We start from the raw sequence: 24,297 nt of genomic DNA on the forward strand, positions 1-24,297 counted from the left end.
ATAGTACACGTAAAATATTTTATATCAATCATTACGTATACTGTAATAATTTAAAATACAACCAAATGATATGTAATTAATAAGATTGATTAATAATATTATACGTAATAAAATTAATAGGTTAATAATGTAACCTAAAAAATTGTGTGCTACGTTACATTTGTTGTATTATTGTAATAATATTTTCATAAAAGATAGCATTAAAATTTATATAAATAAAATGCAACTTTATGACATGTAATTGCAAATTATGTTTTATGTACATTTAATATAATTATAGTAATTATTTAATTTAACTATAAATAAAAATGCATTAAAATAATTTAAGCAACAAAATTAAGTAAATATAATTTGTAATATCGAGTGTCGATAAATCTGCAAACTGTCATTACCGATTGATAAAGCATATGAAGTTTTAGTATTTTAAAGAACAAGCGGGGGCATTTAAATCTTATCTTTATTTTTTACTTCTCCAGTATGGTATTACTTACCTTTGATTATATATATTTATATTTTCAATTTTTCATTTATTATAAAAAATATTATCGATCTAAAAAGAGTGAAATAGAATGACAGGAAAATGTGGTTATTCCACAAAATAATCAACAACAGTATCGATGTGATCTTCTTAACGACAATACGATTAAGCTAAATGGTAAGCATAATTATTATGGTAATTAAATTTATTAATTATTACATATTTTTTAAACATTAGAGTTACATAATTCTGAATAAATTCTAAAATCGATGAAACCTGAGGAAAAGATCATAAAGTAAATTTCGAAAATGTCGACTATGAAAGAATTGCATGGGTGTTTGTAAGTGGCGCCAAGTGGTGACCAATGAGAAGGCGCGTGATTATCGTGTTAAGTCAGCGGTGACGGTGGTCGCGCGAGCGAATAGAAAGAACGTAGTTGCGTGATTGTAACGTAAGAGAGAGAGAGAGAGAGAGAGAGTGAATGAGTGAATAAGTAGAAGAACGGGATGGTAGGGTAAAGAGTTAGCAGGAGGTGGTGGGTTATCGGCGAAGTCAGTCGAGTTAGACCGAAGAGAACCGAGCTCTCGCTTTCGTGCGTGCTCGTGCGCGGTTTTCGTAGTATGTGGATCGTGGCCCGAGCGGCGACAGTGTCGGTCCACGACAGTCGTCAGTATTTCGCGCTCTGGTGGTGTTGCCCTCGTAAAGGACGGTCGATCGTTCGACTGTTCGTTCTTTCGCGAGGGCGCGAAATCGCGGGAGTATTTCGATCGATTGACGTTGACGGTGCGTCGAACAAAATAGAGCCGTCTTAATCCGTCGGTTTGTATTTTTATCACTTTCAATTATTATTATTATTATATTTATCTGTTTTTATCCTCTTAAAACGTGTCCGTGCACGTAGTATCTTTACGATCAAGTATCGCTGTTAATCATAGTCGTGATTGTTGTCGTCGTCGTCGTGTCGTTGTCGTTGTAATCGTCATTTGATATAACATCGTACGCCGCGCGTATAGAAGTGTATCGCGCCGTAAAAAGCGCGTATAAGTAGAGGCTAATATCATATTTTGAATGAACGAGAATAACGAGTGTAAGGGGCCGATCGGCGACGCCTGCGTGTCTATGCGCGTGTGTTTCGACTCGCTGTGCTTCTCGTCGACGCAGCACCGGCTCGCCGACGAGGAGAACGCCTCCGAGAATCAGGCGGTAGCCGTCGCCACGGCCGCTGCCAACACCGCTGGCACTATTCGTCACCAAGATCATCCTCATCTGCAATATCAACAATATCAAGATCCCCAACAGCAGCAGCAGCAGCAACAACCGTTGGCACGATTTCCAGTCGACTTACCGGTCACTACGACGATGGGTAAGTTCCGGGAACTTCAGGAGCTTCTACGCGTCAAGGACGACAGGATAGCAGAACTGGAAGTTCTCCTGTCGAGGCGCGATGCTGAGATACAGGAACTTAGAAGCCACCTCGACATGTTCCTAAGCGTTTTGCCCTATAAATCACCGATACCAGCAACACCGACTAAACCAAGGCCGAGGAAGCAAAGGGCACAGGGTATTTCTGCGGAACCACCTCTTCAGGAACTCGCACCCCTCATCGTAGTAGAAAAGAGCGACAGGTTGGTGCCACGCGACTCTTTTTATCACCCCCACTTCTTTCATTCTCTTTCATTCTCTCTTTTGCACTCCTGCTCTCTCGTTCCACCTGTCACAGGCCACGAGAAGCGCATTCCTCTCAAACGACATCGCTCTCGACGTCAGACTTTCCTTCTCTCCTCTTCTTTTATTTTTACTCTCTTTCTTTTTCCTCTTCACTCTCTGTATCTCTCTTTATCCCTTTCTCTTACTCTCTCTCTCTCTCCCCCTCAAATACTCGCGCCTCGTGGTCGACATGGTCTCGACGTCTTTGCGCTTACTTGCTTACTCGCTTACTCGCTCGTTTTCTATGTCACACGGTACAACGTTGCGTACCACGTGACGCTTTGGCTATTACTTTTCCGTAAATCACTAAACTGTTTATATACATATATAAATACACAAGATGATTTTAGAAATTAGGACAGTTTACTCCTGTTCTTTAAATAAAAATACAAAAAAATATGTATATAAAACATAATAATGAAAAAAATCATATGTCATAATACGTCTTAATTTCTTATTACCTTATTTTTTGTGTGAATGCACCGATGCATTCGCTATGTACAATTGTATTTTATTCTTTAATGCAACCCTATTTTTTTTTTTAACCAATCGATCTCTTATATTATTATGCGTATAAAAGTATTAACCCAAGGTCATCGAAATGTTAATACTTTACGAGATATTTGACATTTCATATCGTTGTATACAGTCAAGAAAAAGAGAAAGAGAGAGAGAAATTCACCTAGTTTCGAGATGATTTTTATTATTGTTACCTTACTATTATTTTACTATAAAGTTTATTTAACTGTGAAGTTTATCGTTCGTTATAAAAACGTTTGTTATGCAACGATACATTACAATTTTGTTCACGATACGATTTATATTCATGTAATGTATCGTTTGGAATTAACTCGTCGTCGTTTAAAAAATCTTTTTTATTTCTTTTCTTTTGCTATTTTTTTTTCCTTCTTTCTCTATTGCCAATGTATTTTAATCGCAAAGTCACCTTTCGACCTGTCACGCGCATTCAATTCGCAGGAGCATGGTGAACTCGATTGCGCAAATCGAAACTTATATATATATATATATGTCTCAAAGGGAAGGTCGAAAGTAGCAGATTAGGTATATTCGGGTAGAGATTGTTAATTCGAAGGTCTATTTATATATATATATATATATGTGTGTACATGCACACATGTATGTATTTTAATACTTTCTCGATTTAACCTTCTATAACGTCATCTTACTTTCAAATTACATATTCATAATATTGGTCATTTTTTTACCTTACAAAATTCATGGCTTATATTCGAAAGTTAATTTATTCTCTATGAGTATAATTTTACGTTATACATATATATGATTTTTTTCTTTTATCCGATATAAATGGATTATTAAAGGGTTAAAAGAAATTTTATAAAGAAACATACGTTTATTATATTTTATGATATTTGTATCTTCTGTTTTTTGTGTTACGTTTTATTTTGTAATATTTTTGTATATTATTAGGTGTGGCAATAATTCAATGACTTAAATAAATTTAGTATTTATTTTTAAAGTAATCATACATCTGTTATTTTACGAAATAATCTCTATTATTTTTGATAACTTTGGTCCATCTTTCAGGCAATTGCTGAGTTCTTTTAACGAAAAAAAATATGACGATTTAAATGAAATTAATTTAATATCAAAAAACTAAATAAATTGTTACATCTAATATATTATCAAGTTCTGGAAAAAGTTTCTTCATATTTTCACGTAAAAGTGAAACATTTTTAATATATTTTTTATCCAATTTTCTTCAAATAGTTTAAAACTATTTTATATGTTCGATGTTTAATCCCTTACCAATATCATGATTGCTGATGTACGATTTAATTGACTTTTCCAGCAATTTGTCATACAGAGCAAGGTGCATCTTTAACACAAAAATGTTCAGATTAAAAACGCTTGAACTACTAGTTTTTTGCCACGTGCATTGATATTGCATCATTACAATAAACATCACAAATTTTGTTTTCAGCCTTATTCGTTGTTTTATTTTTTGTTTGTAATAACATTCCAAAACGTATCTAATTTTTTCTTTATTTTCACTTAATTTTAAGACGCAATAACTTTTGACTGAATAAACAAATATCATAACTTGTTTTGTTTTAATTATTCTGTGATATGTTAGCTTTCAAACGCATGCAAGTATTGTCAGATTCGATTAATATTACCAGAGTTATGCGATTTTTAATTTATTTACCGAGAAAATACGAAGAAACTTCTTACTCAAGTCAATATTTCTTTCGACATTTTGATTAAGAAAGCAATCGATAATCGATTCTCTACGATTTTGCATAACATCCTAGAATGCTATAATGAACTTTCCTTGTGCGTTGCACGAAGTCTTCGTATGGGTTGCATAATCTCAATACTCGTGTACCTCTTATGTACAGGATGTTTTCGATATAAGGATTGCTTTATTGATGTGAGCAATAACGCTGTCATTTTGTGACAACTTGAAATGAAAAAATTTGTGTTTATTGTTGAAAGCGTAAATAATAAAGTCCACTAAACAATTTTTATTATGTACTTACCATATTCCCATAAAAAATTCTCAAAAATAGGCTACTTTTACTTACCACTACGAGTCAATTGATCCTTTTTTATACTTTCTGGCAGAATTTATTACAAGTTGTAGTGTTGTTTTGTGAGTCGAGAATTCTTATTGCATAAATAGTATATTTTGTGTTAGACATAGATGTGATAAAAATAGATATACATGAAAACATCGGTACGTTTAGTGTTAATAAAGAGCCAGTAAACAACCTGTCCCAATTCCAAGAATCATCCTGTATTATATGTAAGAGGCCAAAAAGCTAATCATACTATATAGTGCTCAAATATTTTTGGAAATTAATATACATAAATAAATATATACATTGCATAATGATTTGAAATTGTTGACACGATCTGTTGGATTTCTCTTTACTTGTGAAGATTTACGATTGTCCAAAGATTTATGCTCGTACGTCTATGAGGTTCGAGAGGATTCGTCACGTTGAACAACATCTCTTCAACGAACTTTCTTTTTTTAAAGATGAAGAAGGGATAGCGGAAGGGAGTAAGCTAGGTAGGTAGGTAAGTAGGTGATGAACTTTAGGAAGAACGATAAATCGCCATAAACTAATACGCGTGTTAAAAGTGTCATATATACTTCTCATTATCAGAATCATTCCCCTAACCGATAGAAGATTTACGATCACTCGAGAAAGTGCGAATGGTTGATCGTATGTCGTCGTCGTAGTTTTACCGACATGTGTATATATACATAAGTTCACGAGTGTTCATGATGTGAACGCATACAAACGAAAATAGGATTGCAGCACAGTCTTCCTTTCAATACTACTGTACGCAAATAGATTTCAGATATTCTGTAGAATTTCATAGATTATTACGTTTCTAGTTTATTTTGACAAAATTTTCGATAAAGAGAGAAAATATGAATCCTATTGAATTTATTGAATATGTGAAAATAATTGTAAAAGATCTACAAAAAGAATTTAAGAAATATATTTATATATATACATAGTCTGTCGGTAATTATGAAAAAGGCCTAAGTTAACAAATTATATTAATTTATTTAATGACTTATAAAATAATAGAAATAGTTTTAATATGAAATAAATCGTAAAATTCATTTTTCTAATTTTTTAATATTATTTTTGTAATTACTGACACATATTGAATATAAATTCTAGTATGTGGAGAAAAAGTTTTTAACAAGAAATATATATATATATATACAAACATAAACGTAATAAAAGTAGAAAATATTTTTCAAAAAATATATGTAGGATATTTAAAAAGGTTCAGATAAAACTTACTTTAACTATTACTGATTGTGAGATCAAATAGAATGATAGATGAAAAAAGTTTATTTTAACCTATGTCTGAAAATGTTTTATTTAAAAGATATGTATGCTTATAAAGATATTTATGATTTATTATGGTTATATAAGAAATATTTGAAAATTCTTCCCTTTGCAAGAATGCAAGCTACCATTCATTGAATGAAGAATGACTACCTCTTTCAAATATTTCAACTGTATTGAGAATAATAGTAAATGCATTATGTATACAATCTCAATGTTCATGTTCTGTTTCTATCGTATTTTTATAAACAAACTCTTTTACGTGATCGGATAAATAAAAATTCAGAAACGTTAAGTTAGATGAATTAAAAGTCCATCTGTGTTATTGATAATTATAATACATTTACGATTCTTTACAATGAATTTTTCCCGTAAATCTATGAATCTTTTAGTTTCCCATTAAACCACTTTCGGTAATAAGTTTATAAAAACTTTTTTTCATCTGTTTGACTTCAGTAATTCGTAGTACAAGTTTATTTCTAACTTTTTGGACACGTTATATATACAATAATATATGTATACCAATAATAATCATATATACATATATATCGTTACTTTAATCTTGAAACTACAGTCAAAGATAAGATAATGAATGAATTTAAATGCTCTTATAAGTCGAATGTTAATCGGATTATAAATAAATATGAATTATTATTAATATTGTATAATAATAAAATAATATAATATATATTTATTTATATGTAATATATATATTTTATATAAAATATTTTATTTATTAATTATTATTTATAAATTAAATTATATTTTATTTATTTAGATTATATTTATATATTATTAAATTTTATTTATAATTTAATATTTATTTTTATATATTATAAAATATAATATATTTTATTATTATTATATTGTAATAATTTTTTATATTATTTTCTTCTTCTTCATCTTTTTAATTTTTAAGTAAATTCATAGGAATGCTTGTACATTTATTCAGAGGTTTCTCGATTATGCTAAGTTTCTTTGGAGAGAAAGAAACAGGGAAAGAGACAGAGATAAGGAAATAGAAGAAACGGAAAACGGAGGTCACCTCGGTTGCATTGCTAATGTTGGTAGGTGAGCGAATCGCGTTCACGGAAGAGAGTTATCGCGCATTGTTCTAGAGGCCATCGTGTCACGCGTATTATTTTTAACTTACAACTGCATTACACATTCTTATACATATACGAGTTTTAACGTGATGTATCTCTAGTTAAGGAAATAACTGATAAACACGTAAATCTCGGGTAACGCAATAAGGACTATAATTCGTATAAAAAGCTAAGAATATATTTCATGAATAATAACCTCTTTTTTTAGTAATTTATTTATTTATTCTTTAGTTTATTTTTATTTTGATATTACACACGATTTATCTATGTATTGTATAATAATTCGTATTCTATGGAGTAGTAATGCAGATAGATTGGAAAACTTGTTGTTAAACGATTGAAAAGATTTATGATGAATAGTTTTAAAAAGAAAAAAATTATATATTCGTTATTATGTTTTATTAATTTTTTTTTGACAATAATGAATAAGCAAATATGGAAGTTTTAATTAATTAAAATGGAAATCTTTATTCTATAATTCATATTAAATTATCTATAATAAAAACAAATCGGTTATATCACCAGTTGATTAATAAGAATGCAAAATAATTATCAATGCACATGAGTACTTTGTATTTAATCAATCAAATGCTAATAAATAGACTAACATTTTATATTTAAATATACTAAAAAAAAAATTGAATTTGAATTAACAAAGAATTTTATATCGATCACTTATTGAAATTATTTTCTCTGTCAATCAATTAACTACTAAGTTTGCATCATGTTATCATAAAGTTTACAAAAAAAAATAATAAATAATTAATGTCGCATTTTTCAAGGCTTGATGAACATGCACCAGTATCTTGATTTACTTTTTATATGCTAGTATAAATAATCTACTCCGCTTACGCTGACGTTTTCTACGCGGTTTCAATTTATGCGGTTAGAAAACTTATTTTACACATTGGTCTTATGTCGAACGTTTGAAACGAAACGTATCACTAGTACTCAAAGATATCGCGTAATCAAAATTAAACAGAAAATATTTATTTTGGATTACGGTAACGATTGAAAATAATATTTATTTTCTTTCTTTCATACTAATGGATTTTCTATTTACACGATGTACTTTCGTGCAAAAAACAAAAAAAAAACAAAAACGGAAAAAAATATGCATCGAACAAATAAAGCCGTATAAATCAGGTTATGCGTATAATTATTATTAGACAGATGTAATAATTAATTCCGTGTATTTTTAAAAATAAATTGGGTATTCATTTATCGTCTCGAAATAATTTCTATTTTTTTTATTTTTTTTTTTTAGAAAAATACATATGTAAAATAAATATTATTGTATCTTATATCGGTATGTTTATTTAATATTATTAACAAATCAATTCTCTATTTACGTAGATAAAAAAAAAAAGGAAAAAAACCGCATGGAAGAAATAATTTGCGTAAATCAAGGTACGAGAGGTGTATAAGTATCGTACTTTTTGAAACGAAGAGCTTGCGAGCAATCCGTAGGTGTTAAAGGCGACGAACGCATTTGCACGTTCGTCAAATTTGTGTTGGTGTCGTGATAGCACGCGTGCATGCATGCATTTATGCACTCACACATGTCCACATTTACCCGGCGCTAACTCGCACGTTCGAAGATTTACATTCCAGTCTCGGAGCCAAGTATACATACGTATGTACGCGATGTAACCGTTGCATTAACTTTGATAATGCGACTTGGCTCGATCCCAAGTTATGCCTTGAATATTTTTTTTAAAGCTTTTTCTTTTTTTTTATTATTATTATTTAAAACAAAATTCACAAATTAACTTTAACATTATTTCAATTATCATACTAAATTTCAATATCATTTTTATAGACGATTAACGATTTGATGATTTGTTTGAAATTCCCCTTTGAGTAGATAAGAAAATGTTTATGATAACCATAGGAATTTTAAACAGATCTATAAATCGAAGTTACTCGAAGCGTCATTGCATAAAATGTGTACCCGTCCATCGGAACGGATTTCCAGCTCGTTGAAAACTTGATACTACTTTGATAGATAGACAGATAGATATATAGATACGAAAGATTTATTCAACGAAACGGGATCTCTCTTATTTTCTAACTAATGAGAGAAAAAGACAAAACATGAAGAATGGATAAAGGAGAATATGTGACTCACAATATACTATTTATTAACTGACAATGAAATTCATAACGAAGAAAGATTCATTTCTAATTAACAATTTAATTTATAAAAAAATAAAATGAAAGTGATGTTTATCATAATCTGTAGTAGTTTATTAATGTGTCCGTAATTATGACAATGGGCTAATATAAGTCAAAAAATTAAAAAAAAATATTTGTTTTATTATTTATTATATGTAATAAGTTATAGAATGAATTTAAAAAATTGTTTTATTCAATTCATTGTCATAATAACGAGCATATACGTTGGTTGGTTGAAAAGTTTTGAGCCTAAAATAGAAAACACAATTTTTACGGTCAAACTAGTTTATTAAATATAAATAAAAGAAAAGCTTTCTCTTCCTTTTGGTTGAAATTTACAACATTCCAATTCAACTTTCGTGCTCATCAATTAATTTATAAAAATTGATTGACTATAGGAAAAAAAACTATGATTTTATTTAATCGGTTATGCTATCATCGTCGTACCGATCTATTACACAAGGAATTGACGTGATAGAAACTCTAATCGTCATCGTTCCGATCATCGTGAATCGACGACCCAGGTCAGGATCACCGTCTAATTTTAGATCCGCTTCGATTTCATTATTCATCGAATTATTCGTGTCAATTTTTCTTATGAAACTATAATAACATATTCTGATGTATCTATTGTTATTTCGAACATGAAAACGGTACGTGGTACAGATACGAACGATTATTAAATCACACAACGATGATTTTCTTTCACGTAGAATGAATGCGAGCTTTGATGATAACTTTAAATGTACAGACTGTTTACAAAGTTTAGGATAAAATTTACTTTAACTATTAGGTCAAATAGAATGAGAGATGAAGAAGTTCATATAAACTTATGCTCGAAAATGTTTTGTTGAAAAGATATGTATGCTTGTAAAGATATTTATGATTTATTGCTCTGCAAGAATGCAAGCTTTCATTTGTGGAATTAATAATTGTCGAATTGTTTCAAATATTTCAACTGTATTGGGAATAATAGCAAATGCATTTTGTATACGCATCTGTATTACATTTGTAATACAAGCAATAAGTTCACACGAACTTTTTTCATACATTTGACTTCAGTAATACGCAACCTAATTTTGTTCCCAATCTTTTTAGGCAACAAGTATATTAATAAAAATAATAATAGATAAAGATATTATAAAATATTTCATGTGAAGAATCGAGAACCTCTTATCTCTCTTTGAATCTTGTTCCTTCAATGCAGACGTCGTGTTTATTTGCAATGATACGTAGTTTATCAATGATAATGATCGAAGAATCGTTATCGTATTGCTAATCGAGTATATTCCGTGACCTACAAACCTCTACAGATTCTAAAGAATGTAAAACGTTTACTTTTACAAAAGTTTTTCTTACGTTTCTTTGTCGCATCTTAATCTCACCTCTCTCGTGGATTTTATTTTAAACATTTTATGAGATTTGTATGAAAATATAATCGATAGATCGGTTATTGAAATAGGAGTGTTGATATATTCGTACCTGTAATTTGATGTTTCTTTCTAAATATGTGTAATTAAAAAATCTATAAAGATAATTTCTAATATTCTTATAATTTAACATACAATTTTCTACAAATACAACTTGAAATCGCAACACTCTAACTGTCCTAATTTAAGTAAAATATTTTTTCTTGAGAAAGATGGTTCTATGTGCGTTAAAGGGAAATATAAAATAAAAAGATTCAGGCGCATATGAAAAATTAAAAGTTATTTTTTTTTAACAATCAATATATTTGATTATAAAATTATTTATATTATTTATTATTATATTATTATTATTATATTATATATATTATTTAATTATTTATACATTTATATTATTTTATATATGAATATTACAAATTATTTAATAGTTTTGATACATTAATAATTTATTGTATAAACAAACAAAAAAGAATATTTTATAATATTATTTTACCTAGATACACGTATAAATAAAATGTGACAATCTATATTTTATTGAATAGAAACGAGAATTTCTTTTTTTTCTTTTGTTAAAGATATATTCGCGTCTCCCCACCAATAATTCAAAGGGGCCTGAAAATAGCTTCTCGTCATGGCTAGTGACGACATCGCGACGTCGAGTGGGCCCATTGCTCGTATCCGCCCATTTCTGTCTCTGTTTCTCTCTCTCTCTCTCCCCTCCCTTTCTTCTCTTTTTCTCTTTTTCTTTCTCATAGCAGTTTTTTCTTCGAGCTGTAATTGCCAAGACGAAGCCTCGAGCAAGCACCGCGTAATTTACTAAAAGGTCGATATGTACGGAATAAAATACGAGCTCTCACCTTCTTTCCTTTATTTTCATCGTTAAACTTTCATTATTCCTAAAACAGTATCAGGGTCATCGGAAAAAAATTCTAGTTGAAGAAATTAACCATAATTTAATGATAGAATTTAAACCATTAAAAGAAAATAAATACGTTTATTTATATTTAATATATATATATATATATATGTATGTGTGTATTTTGTCATATATTATTTATAAATTTAGATTACATTTTAACCAATTAGTTGTGATTGACAAGTATACTCGTCATGCGGAAAAAGTTATCATTTGCTATTTAAATTGCAATTTTAATGAAAATAAAAATATATTTGTTAATTTAAAGATATTTAAAATATAGTTGTGTAGATCAAGACGAAATATAATGGAAACGAAAATCTAAACAATTATTTTTTAAATATTGTATATAGTGTAAACAAAGTAGAACACACTCAGTCAAATAAATCTAACGCTACACGAAGATGTTAATATTATTAGAAAAATAATATTAGGAAATAATAGAGATATTAGTTTTATGATCGATTAAATAAATATCACAATCTTATTTTAACTATTCTATAATATGTTAATATATATTAAATATATTATTAATATATACTATTATATATACTAATATATAATATTATAATTTAATATTATATTTTATATAGTTCCAAAAGAATCTAAATGTGCATTTATTTTATTTTTATAGTTTAAAATCTGAAAATTCGTAATAAACAATATTTAATTAAAACTTTACAAGCACATTAGTCGAAAAATAAGATCTTTAAAGTTACAAGTTATTATCTGTTTAGATAATAATGCAAATGTGGCTTACTAGCTTCTATTCATTGTGTATATGTTAACAAAGGATTGTTAGGTGTTATCTTACAATGTTCTTGCTTTGATCTTTACTAAAAATCTCACTCTCAATATAACAATTAAAAAAAAAAAAAGAAAGTAATTAAAGAACAAGAGGAGAAAAATACTTGCAAAGAGATGATATCTTCAACCATCTTTTGTTTACAAAACGATAGACGATAAAAGGCAACAAATAAAGAATTGTTCATTGGAAAGATTTTTCATTGTCGTTAATATTATATTCAATTGAAAATATTATTTTTAGTTTGATTCATCAATAATTATAAATTTTAGAATCGACAAATTTGTAAGGCCGTTTCAAATGTTAAAAACGTCGGAAGTAAAGTTATACACTTAGATAAATAAATGAAGATAAATTTATAATAAATAAATGAAATAAACTATATATGTTGGTTAAGAAATAAAATCAAAAAAAGGAGATTTTACTTGTTGCAAGATTTAAAAAAAAATGGTTATAAAACAATTTAATTTATTATCAATATGTTTATTGAAAAAGTTTGACAATCGTTAATTCGACGAATGGAAGCTTGCATTTTTGCAGAAGGAAGAATTTTTGAATACTTCTAATAACAGCCACAATAAATCGTGAATATTTACTAATACTAATTACTAGTAATATATAAATACTATTATATATACTATACTATACTATATTATACTATATATATTATAATAATAAGTACTAACATTTACTAATACTACTATATACTAAACAAGACTTCATATCTTTAGAATAAAAAAAATTTTTGATCATAGGTTTATATAAATTTTTTTTTTATCTATTTAATATCATTAATACATAGTATAAGTTTGGTTTGAACCTTTTTGGACACCCTGTATATGCATACAGTTAGGATATTGATGATCGATGGAAGCTTTTCTCACCTATCGGCGGTCACGTTTAACGTCCATTTTAACGATCACAAATCTCGCAATCGATCTCTCGATAATGGGCCTCTATATATTCCGCAAATGCTCGGCTTCTGTCGGGTCGGCTTTGTATGGATCACTTGTGTCGAGGAATCACGCTGGAACAATATAAATTGCGACTCTTTCTTTATTTCTTTTTCTCTTTTTTTATTTCTGTTTATGTCTGTATCCACTTATCGTGGGTATTCAACACTACGATTCTTCTTTCGCAATTCTCTGGCAGGAGAGCAAATGAACCCAATAGGACGGGTTCTGACTACGATCGAGCCGAGTGCCTTTTCCATCCGATTTCTTCGTAAAACATTTCGAAACTTCTGCGTACGTTATATATAAATACTTTTCATAGAACGTTTATAAGCGATCAAATTCGAGAGAGAGAAAGAAACAAAATTATCAAACATTTTTGTTTATTTTCATTTAAATAATATTTATCTTTGTATCATTTATACAATCTTAAAGAAATAGACTACGAAGATCGCAAATGGAGGACAACACTGGCGGGATTTGGTATTTGCGGCAATAAACTTTCTAGTTCCAAATGCCAATTAATAATAATAATAATAATAATAATAATAATAATAATAATAATAATCATTTATACAGTGATTCACAGAAGTATTTCTAACCCTATGCTATCAATTTTAAACAATTAATATTTGTTTCCAAATTCTTATTCACAGAAACATATTTTAACAAACTTTTATACAACTCCTTAGACTTGAATTATATTATAGTGCTTGAATCATTAATAATTCTTTAGTTTTTTTTTCTACTGGAAACTTAAACAAACAAGCTTGTTGTATTTCGTTGGTAATATTTGTCCACTGTTAGCACTGACTAGTAAAGATTTTAATTTTTCTCAGCTAACTTTTCTGAATTAAATCCATTTATACGAATAATTTCAAATGTAATATATTCAAAATTGATAGAACAATGCAGCAATAGAAATTTTGTTTTGAAAATACAAAAACAGATAAGAAAGGATTGTTACTGTTATAGTGTCTAATTCAATTAATTTATGAAACAGTCAGGTGTAAGATGAAATAATTAGATGTTTTAGGAAAAGCATATGCAAACATTTATTATACACTTTAACTAGTTGTTTTAGTCTTCCTTTTACGAATTAGAGTCACACATCTCTACGAACATCTTACACCTATTCAATATTATCAAAAAGGTTGCATCTTTTTATCTCCTTCTGGAGTCAACAACACATGATTTTTTTTTTCGAAAGGATTACCTATCTATTTTACTAACCGTACTACATTACTTAACTTTAGTGATCTGATGTGAATTAATAATCCAACGTGATAAAACCATTGATTATAACTAATTGTAAGTAATATATGAATTCACGAAAGGTGAGTAGTTAAAGTATATAATTATAAATTCGTAGATGGACTCCTTCAGCTAAATCGATAATGAGATTCCATCGTTCCAAGGTTCGGAATAAACTTTAACAGGAACATAATATATGCGTGTGTGTATGTGTGTTCATAGCACGTCTCGTTGATGTAACCTATCGTCCTCCAGTACGTATGTATGTATGGAAGTACATATCTATTGTTGCGTAAATGCTTTGCTAAACGATTTTGCTCCTATCCGTGGATGGGATGACATCGATCGTGAAGACGTGTACGAAATAAAAAATTTTCGTGTGAATTCGATGATAGAAGAGAAGAAGATTATTTCATTTTTATTTTCTTATTTATTCTTTTTCTTTTTTCGTTTAACGTAGATACTATATCATTAAAAAGATTTACGAAAAGTTTAACATAAAGAAATTTATGTATCTGTGTCTTCTTTTTATTTCCTTGCCTATCATTCAAAAGAAATAAAAGGAGAATGATAGATGACATTTATTACATCTGTTACAATGTCAGAATTTTGATGAACATTGGTTGGTCGTGTAGTAAAATGAAAATTGATTAGACATAGCAATAAAATGGTCATTCTCGAATTTAAATTTCATACTCGTTTATTTTTATTATTTAACTGATTTCTATAATATGTAAAAGTTACATTTGAATGATAAAAATAAATATTATGGTAATTTTTTATGTTCTTTTGTTCGTTGACATCATTGAATTCAGTTTTCTTTTACAATCAAATCTAAATCTCGTAAAATATCAAATCAGGTTTTATTTTAAAGATCTCCAATACTATAGGTTTTATAAACAAATATTTCTAATAAGAGTTATTACATTTTAATGTGGAATAATTCAATATATTTAATGGAAAAATTGAGTATATTGTATTCGTTTCATAGAGAACGTTGTTGTCAAGAAGCAAAAAATAAACTATTAGGTTGGCAAGAAGGTAATTTCGGTAGTAAGTAAATATATATATATACATATAATATATAATAATATATTTATTTATAATATAAATCTATATTTATATATTTATTAAATTTAAATTTAAATTTATATTCATATTATTTATAATAATTATATTATTATATTTATTAATATATATTATATATTAATTAATAATATTATTGGGTTGGCAAGAAAGTAATATTTCACACTAAAAAACCGAAATTACTTTCTTGCCAATCCAATATTCTATTTAATGGACTTTGATATTTTAAATCTAACTACAATTGTGTATAAAATATGAATACGAATTCAAACAAAACCTATAATATGTATATAACTTTTTATTACGCTATTAGGGTTGGCAGGTTAACAAACAATTTGTGTAATCGTGATAACGTAGTGATAAGTTTTCTTATTTTATTTATTATATATTTTTATTTGATATATTAGATTTTGTTTATACCTTTGAGTTAACAAGAGGATATTGATTTTAATAAGAAAGAAAACGCAAAAAACTCTTATTGTTAAATGAACATATGGAAAAATGGTCTTCGAAATTTTACTTTGGACTTTGATTTGCTACAGTCTCAATAGGTTTGGATAAGACGATTCATATTTGCTCGATAATTAAGGATGATTCATGAGACGATTAACTGGTGTAAATTAGCATTTCACATCGACACGAAATGGCATACACGTGACGTACAAATCACTGAGGACTAACAAGCGTTGTCCGTAAATTCGAACTGACGCACACTGTTTCCAAATCCCGAAAACAAAATATAAATATAAGGATGTAGTTTGAGGATTTTGGTCATCGTTGATTATTAATTTGATATTATCTTTTTTTTTTTTTTTGAAAAAACAAAATGTCAGTCTTTTTTAATTAAAAATTAATTCAATTTTCTGTTAAATTAATATATTTGTTTATCCTCTCTTGCATTTTATACAATAATACTTCTGAGACGATTTGACATACTTTTGTGAAACTAATTTCCATATCAGTTATGTCAAATTTTATTTCTTTTATAATAAAATGCTGTTTTTTATAAATAAAATTTATATCAAAATTTGAAAGTTGAATAGTCTAGAAAAATGTTTCTGCGTATAAGCATTTTAAAATACTCTATTATAAGAAAATAATGAATATTTAGTAGGAGTACGAATATTTTAATGACTCACTGTATATATTTTTATAATCGTTGGTCAAAATTCTTGTCGATAAAATATTTCAATATTTCGATTGATGTGACAAAAATAGAAAAAGGAAAAGAAAAGATGTATATCAAATTCAAAGTTTTCTTTCTAACGAGTATATTCGATCTTTCTTAACCATTTCTTCTAACATAAGATACAAAAGAAAATTAAGTATTTCGTCGATTAAAAAATTAAATGAATAAACAAATCATGTTCATCCATACGTGATACAACAACACTTTGTTTTGCTTGCGTTATACGACAAGCATATAAGTTACGAAAAGAATAGAGTTAGTTCTAATATTTTCTTTTTTTTCTTTCTATCTTTTAGTGTTTGATCAAATTACAATCGTGACAACGCCATCACCCCATTCGTCTTATTATTATACGCCTCTCATCCAATGCTGATCTTAAAAGTACAAAGCATGTTGGATGAGATTGGAGCGACGAACTTTTATCATTTCTTAATGACGTCACCAGTTAGAATCGAAAGACGGACACGATCATCATCGTTTTGTCGACATCTTTTATAAATCCATATATATATAATACATATTTATATATGCATATATAAACGGTCATGTTCTTCATATTTGTTCTTCGTCTCTTTATGCACAAGAAGAAAAAACATGTGCAAGCTTCGCTTTATCCTAATTAATAATTACGAAGGTTTCATTCAATTTCCTATCCATCGTCGCTGTTATTGCAGCTAATGCGACGGGAGTTTCTTCTGTCCGGTCTGTCCGTCTGTTCATCTCCGTTTCTTCTACCTTCTCCTCCTCCTCCCTCTCCCTTCTCCTCCTCCTTTTCATCCTCATCTTCATCCTCCTTTCTCGAGAGAAGATTAAGAGTGGCATCGTCCGTGTAAAGAGCTTACATCAACTGATTTATCGGTCATAAAGTTTGGAACTGTGCTATTTCCGTTACTTCTCATCATCTCTCTCACTTTCTCTCTTAAAAGAAAGAGGGAAGAAAAGAGAGAAGTAGAGAAAAATAAAGAGAAAAAGAAACTGTTTTTCCGTGCGACAGCACGAGGAGACGAAGTGCTTCTGTCTTGTTTGCTGGTAATGTTGTGTTACTGTTACTGTCCTCCTCCTCCTCCTCCTTCTCCTCCCACCACCACCCGCTCTACCTCCTTCTCCCTTTTCTCTCTGAGCACCCGTACTTCGTCTAGTTTCGTTTCGTCGCGTCTCGTCCCATCTCGTCTCGTCTCGACCGGACTCGACTTGACTCGTTGCGCTGCATTCGGGACGAGTGTTGAAACCAGTCGAGTGACGTCACGTATAATTAATTCTTTGATTCTCCATCTTTACTCCCGTGCACAGCAGCAGCAACAGCAGCAGCAGCAACAGCAAGCACGGCGCGTCATGTGTCGATGTATATATCATTTAGTTCTTCTTTCTCATCATTTTATAATAGAGGTTATATCTCGTCGACTTAGCTTGGATTTAGTTTCTTAGAAATACGACATTCAAATATGAATAATTTTTATCTTTTTTCATTATATATAATTTTCTTTTTCTTTTAATTAATACTTATTTACGATGAGGAAATATTAAATTTGACACAATCATTTTCTCTTTCTCTTTATTTTTCTATTTATAAAAAGTATAACTTACTGTTATTGCTATATTTTTGTCTTATCAAAATAGGACAATATGGCGTTCGATAGAAAGAATGAAAGGACAAAAATAATTACGCATTATAATATGTATTATAAATCATCAGTTTATATTAGATTTTAACTACAGATTCTGTGACAAGAAATAAATAAATTCTAATAAATTCTTTTGTCAAGAATAAAACAATAAAAATAAATAATAAAAAAAAAAACAGTTTTGGTATTCTTATTTTCAAAAATTTGAAATCGCTACAACATATTTGCTACAGATATGTAGTAAATAAGTCTTATCCACTATTATCGCACGGTTACATAAAATATTTAGCTCTTATTAATTTTAATAATAGATATTATTAAAAATAATGACAATTAATAAAAACATAATATATTTTAATATAATAATAACACAATAATAGTCAACGGACTAGCCACGTTGGATTACTAATTACCTTCCATCAGACCAATAAAATCAAGCAGCGTGGACATGGTTAATGAAATTGATGGGTGATCCGTTCAGAAAAAAAAACCATGTGCTGTTGACTCCATAGAGAAACGATAAAAAGACACGACCTTGTTATTAGTATTATATAGGTGTTAGAAAGTATTCGTACAGAAGTGATTAGAGCTTGTAAAAGGGAGAGTATAAAAAGACAATCATGACAAATTAACATATTGGGTATTGCATAATAACAAATTCGTATTGGCGCCGCGGGCAAATCATGTAAAATGTTAAACTAGTTTTTATGTACAAGTAAGAAAAAAGGTGTATTAGGGGTGTAGAAATTATTTCAATGGTTAGATTAATAAATACGTTACATCAAAATCGCCATCTTATTTTTGTCAAGAAATTCGGTGGGGTTGCCTGAAGGATGGACAAAACTCATCGAAAATAATGCTTGACTATTTTGAAAAATAACAAATGTATACGATTACTTTATAAACAAATATTAAATTTATTTCTACACCTAATATTTGTTTGTAATAATGATGGCACGTGTTCTATATTATACGAGTCATGAATCGGAACACCTCATTGTCGCATCGTTCCGCTCGTTCACTTATCTTTATTGCCACTGAGCTACAATTAAAATCCCGCAACGTTTCGAAGGTATTACGAGCGTGCCTTACTTATTTTACCTTCTCTTTATCTCTCTCTCTCTCTCTCTCTCTCTCTCTCTCTCTCTCTCTTTACACGTACACACACAGTCCCCTTTTTATACATTACGACGATTATAGAGTTATTTTTACGAGACGTTTCTAAATATGTATGTGTGTGTGTATTTATGTGCTTATACCGTGTTTAATAGTGTAGGCGTATAATAAGCATATATGAGTATGTATGAACACCGAGCCAAATTATATATTCGTTTGTCTCACTACTACGTACATATGTGCCTTCGCACGAACCTGTTTTTTCTGGTTCCTTTTTTTTTGTTCTCCTTTTTATGTCTCTTCTTGTGTCATCTCGTAAAACGTAGATTTCTGTGCGACCAACAAATAAAAATGGATCAAAGTTATGTGAAAATCCTATCAACCAACAATAGTTTGAAATTGTGTAAATTTAGTTTAAATCTTTTAATTTTATTTAACACTAGTCCAGTCATTTTGACTGATTGGGCCATTTTAACTCAAAATTTCTACTACATGTAACATTTGTGTTCTGTAAATAATTAAGCGTTTTGTTATTTAAAAATATCTATAAATCCATTTATCTATTAAAATTATTATAGTTAAACATTTTTTGTTATTTTTTAAGAGTAAATAAAGACTGTAAGCCTCAAAAAGCACAATTTTTATACACCAGTCATTTTGACTAGTATGAAGGTAGAGATAGGTATACTGAAAATGGTGGTATATTTAGTGTTTAATAAAAAAAAAAAAGAAGAAAATAAAACAGCTTTATTTCTATTAGGATAATATTTGATTGTATTTTATTTCTTCGATTAATATTATTTATTTTTTTTAATTCTTTTTATAATATTAAAATAAAATTGTGTATTGATAGTTTCAATTATTATATAACGTAAGATACGTTCTATGATTTTATAATTATTTGCAAAACAAAAATTGCAGAATAATTGGTTATCGCTTTTCAGACATGATAAATTTAACTTTATTTGTTATATTTTTTTTTCTTCTATTTTTTTTCTCTTGAAATACCTTCTAAAGTTTATTTTGTAAGATCAAGTATCGCAATACTTGCAAATTTTGTAAGATTAAAAGAAGAAAACTTGAGACATGGAAAATTGGAATAGATTCTGCGAAAAAGTTTCAGTATTTTGAAATAAGAGCAAATAGAAAATCGATGAAAATGAGTAATGTTAGTAATTGTATGTTGTTTATATATGTTGATATAAAAATATGCACACGTGCGTTAGTTATTCTTACATTTATTTCTTCTTTATTAAGGTTTATCGTCATCAGCGTGTGGCCCATTGTCGTCTTTGTGAAATTCTTGTTATGTGTATGCCGATGAATGTTTAAAATGCTCGCAGTCTATGCATAATAGATCGACACACTTCTTGGCAGACAACCGCCAACGAGACAAACTATACAGGCTAATTCGATCTTATATTTGGCTACTCGAGAAATCGTTAGATTTTCTAGCATCAAAAACATGCAATACATATCTTTCACTTAAAACTAATATTCTTTGATTATTGACTTAATAATATTAGGTCTATATTAATAATTAATGATGTCTTCATATTTAAAGATATGTTTTTGGATTATAATGAAACAATTTTATAAACGTATAAAAAACAATGTTTATAATTATTAATAAGCCTAATAATAATAATAATAATAATTATTATTATTATTATTATTATTATCATCATCATCATCATCATCATCACCGTTATCATTTTTTATACAAATTATGATAAAAATAGACCCTAGTAGCACAAAATATTGAAAAATATTGAATACATATGTATTCAACATTTTTCAATATTTTGTGCTCCTAGGGGCAGTTTTTATTTTAAAAAAACTTGTTATCGTAATAATTATTAATTATTGTAAAGGGAGGTAGTTGGGAGGAATACAGCACTGGTTTGCCCTCTCTCCGCGATCATAAATATTTCCCTCCCTCGCCTAGACAAGTATATGTACACACACGACACGTATTCACACGATTCAGTACTCCCCAACGCAACTTATTCGCACAAATACTTTAACGCAAGGCAACGCGCTCTTTACCCCCTCCCTTTGCTTATCTCAGTGAGCGGCTAAAAATAGAAGTCGTCACGGCCACCAGCGACATTTTAAAAAGTTAAGGCTGGCTGAACGAGAAAGAGAGAGAAAAAAGAGAGAGAGAAAGAGAGTTAGCGCCTATCGAGAATAACTCGCTTGACCGGTGGCGCCTCCTCGATGGCGTGTCGTTCACTTGACCTCACTGTTCTTCACCTGTTTCCTCGACCCTCTCACTCTCTTTCTAATTCTTTATTTTTCTCTTTCTTTCTCCTTCCATCTTATGGTATAGTGAACGGCACACCAAGGTACTCGGTCGGTACAACACCGACGCATTTATAAAAGACCGCCAACCTTATTCCTTTGACGTCGAGAGGACGTTTGCGAGGACATTGACTTGCTGCGCGATTTGATTGGTTAACGCTAACATTGGCGCGAAATATTAATTGTTTGAAACTCTTAATACATTATTATCGATCGATTTTATATGTGAATGAAATTTTGTTTAATTTTTATATATTTAAGATTGTTACTTAGCATGATTTATTAATATTTTTTCCATTTATTCTTTTTATTAAAAATAAAATCTTCACTTAGTTCTATTTGTATAAATGTACGTATAAACGTAGTACATAATCGACTTTATTTTCAATAGCGTTCGATGACGTTGCTTTTCGAGCACAGCAAAAGGGACACTACATGAGTGCACACGACCGAAACCAACTGTTGCTCGTTAACTGCTTGTAATAAAAGAGAGTTAGCTCGTATCTTCGGGAACTATAGCAACAAGCGACAATTGCTTTTAGACGCGCGCTCGTGACCTGTCCTGTAACGATCTTTCGTCTTTCAATCTTTTCCGCTCTGATTCCCCTCTTTAATTGACTAAATACAAGATTATCTTCTTATTTCATTAGAATTTCATTAAATGCGATTCGTTATCGATCGATCGATATTCGAATCTTATTTATAAGAATAGTTATTGATTAACATTAATATTAAAATTTATTATAATCTGTGTGTTTGTAATTCCTTAAAAACAAATATTATTTTTATCCAATTAAAATATGGAAGGCTTGTAATTTTATTATTATTTGATCGAACGTGAAAGTTTAGCCTACAATACTTTAAAAGAGTAAAAGAAAGAGAAAGAAGATTAATTAACGACTGACGTAAAGTATTGAGTTAGAAAGAAGGAAATTGTAAAATTAGTCACATTAGAGATGCATACGGATCAATTATATAAAACTTCACCCTGATTGGACAAAAATAGTAGGAGATCTGATTGTTGTAGGAGTTAGTAATTGGAGAAATTACGAATACCGAGATTAAAGCTTCTAAGATTTCACTATAACTACAATTTAATTTTGTTTTAACTGTGACGTCATGCGTGACGAAGGAAAATAAATATGCACTTACATTTTTTTTTAAACGTACAATACATATGCAATTCGTTACATTGTACATTAAAAATTGTCTATAATTATTCCGAGTGAAATTATCAAGAATATTGTTCTAAATAATTTCATTTTAATAATTAGAAATTTACAGTATACGTATGCATATGCAAACATTTCAGAAATAAAAATTTTATCCCCCTCTAATACTTTTTTTTACTGTTATGTTGGCGTTCCAAACGAATTATATTCTTACATTGAAGGCTTCTATATCTAAGTCTAAAGCTATACGCAAAAAATTGCATACGACCACATTCCACTTAAGACTCAAAATTATTATTATTACAGAAGTATCTTTGCGATAATTTGCAATTTTCTATTCACATATATGCAACTAAATATTTTTAAAAAATAAGAATCCTACTCTCCCACATTTTTAATTTTACTTTTATATTGGCGTTCAAAGTCCAGAAATTTTCCACTTTAATTTTTCATAACTTACCATTTACGTATATGCAAGCATTAAATAAGAATCCTGTTTCTTTTTAACAGATTTTTGTTTTTTATAGAGATGCCCCAAACCAATTAAGCTTAAGTTTATAGTTTACAGCCTTTTCTACATATTTTGTTAAACATTCCAAGAGTACGCCATTGCTTTCTCTGTGGCGGATGCGCAGCGCGTGCGACATCCTTAACAATTTATATTGATGGACCACGCCTACTCGTTTGGACCATCGAGCAACGATGCGAATGGACGAACGCTATTTTCTCTCTCTCTCTCTCTCTTTCTTTTTCTTTCTCTTTTACTCTCTTATTCATTCGAGAATTCGTCATTTCTCTTAGCGATAGCGATCGAAATATCTTTGTCGATCTTAAATCGTCCTTTCAAGCATATGCTAAGATTACAATCGTATAATTACGTTGTAAAGCATGATTTATCGTAACTCGACGAAGTATCACGGTACGGAAATAATACTAGAAATTCTTTTATATTTCTAATCTAAGCTAACCTTACCTAATGATTTAACTACGTATTCTCCTCGAGTAACGATAATAATTTATTGTTGATACCTAGCAAGAGAGGATTCCCTTGAAATTTTTTTAATCGTTATTCTTTATTTATATTCCTCGTGATATATTATAAAGGAAAAAGAAAAACAAAGATG

The 24,297-nt window shown here is 29.3% G+C and overlaps 1 protein-coding gene and 1 long non-coding RNA gene across 2 annotated transcripts in view; one reads left to right on the forward strand and one right to left on the reverse strand.

Moving 5' to 3' along the window:
- Window positions 1–987: 987 nt before the first annotated feature.
- Window positions 988–24,297, forward strand: part of for (cGMP-dependent protein kinase for) — a 56,397-nt gene continuing 33,087 nt past the window's right edge. Inside the window, exon 1 of the mRNA XM_015316947.2 lies at window positions 988–2,103. Within this exon, the coding sequence (XP_015172433.1) occupies window positions 1,547–2,103 (557 nt within the window). The 5' untranslated portion in view covers window positions 988–1,546. The remainder of the gene's footprint in view (window positions 2,104–24,297) is intronic.
- LOC107064334 (uncharacterized) lies at window positions 11,182–23,437 on the reverse strand. Its single transcript, XR_001475471.2, has 4 exons — window positions 20,934–23,437; window positions 19,953–20,027; window positions 13,362–13,504; window positions 11,182–11,652 (listed from the first exon to the last, which is right to left on the reverse strand). It is a non-coding gene; the product is annotated as an uncharacterized LOC107064334 (long non-coding RNA).

Source organism: Polistes dominula, unplaced genomic scaffold (genome assembly GCF_049000335.1).
Source record: "Polistes dominula isolate Pdom_NZ unplaced genomic scaffold, Pdom_raw_medaka contig_77, whole genome shotgun sequence".
NCBI classification, from domain to species: Eukaryota; Metazoa; Arthropoda; class Insecta; order Hymenoptera; family Vespidae; genus Polistes; species Polistes dominula.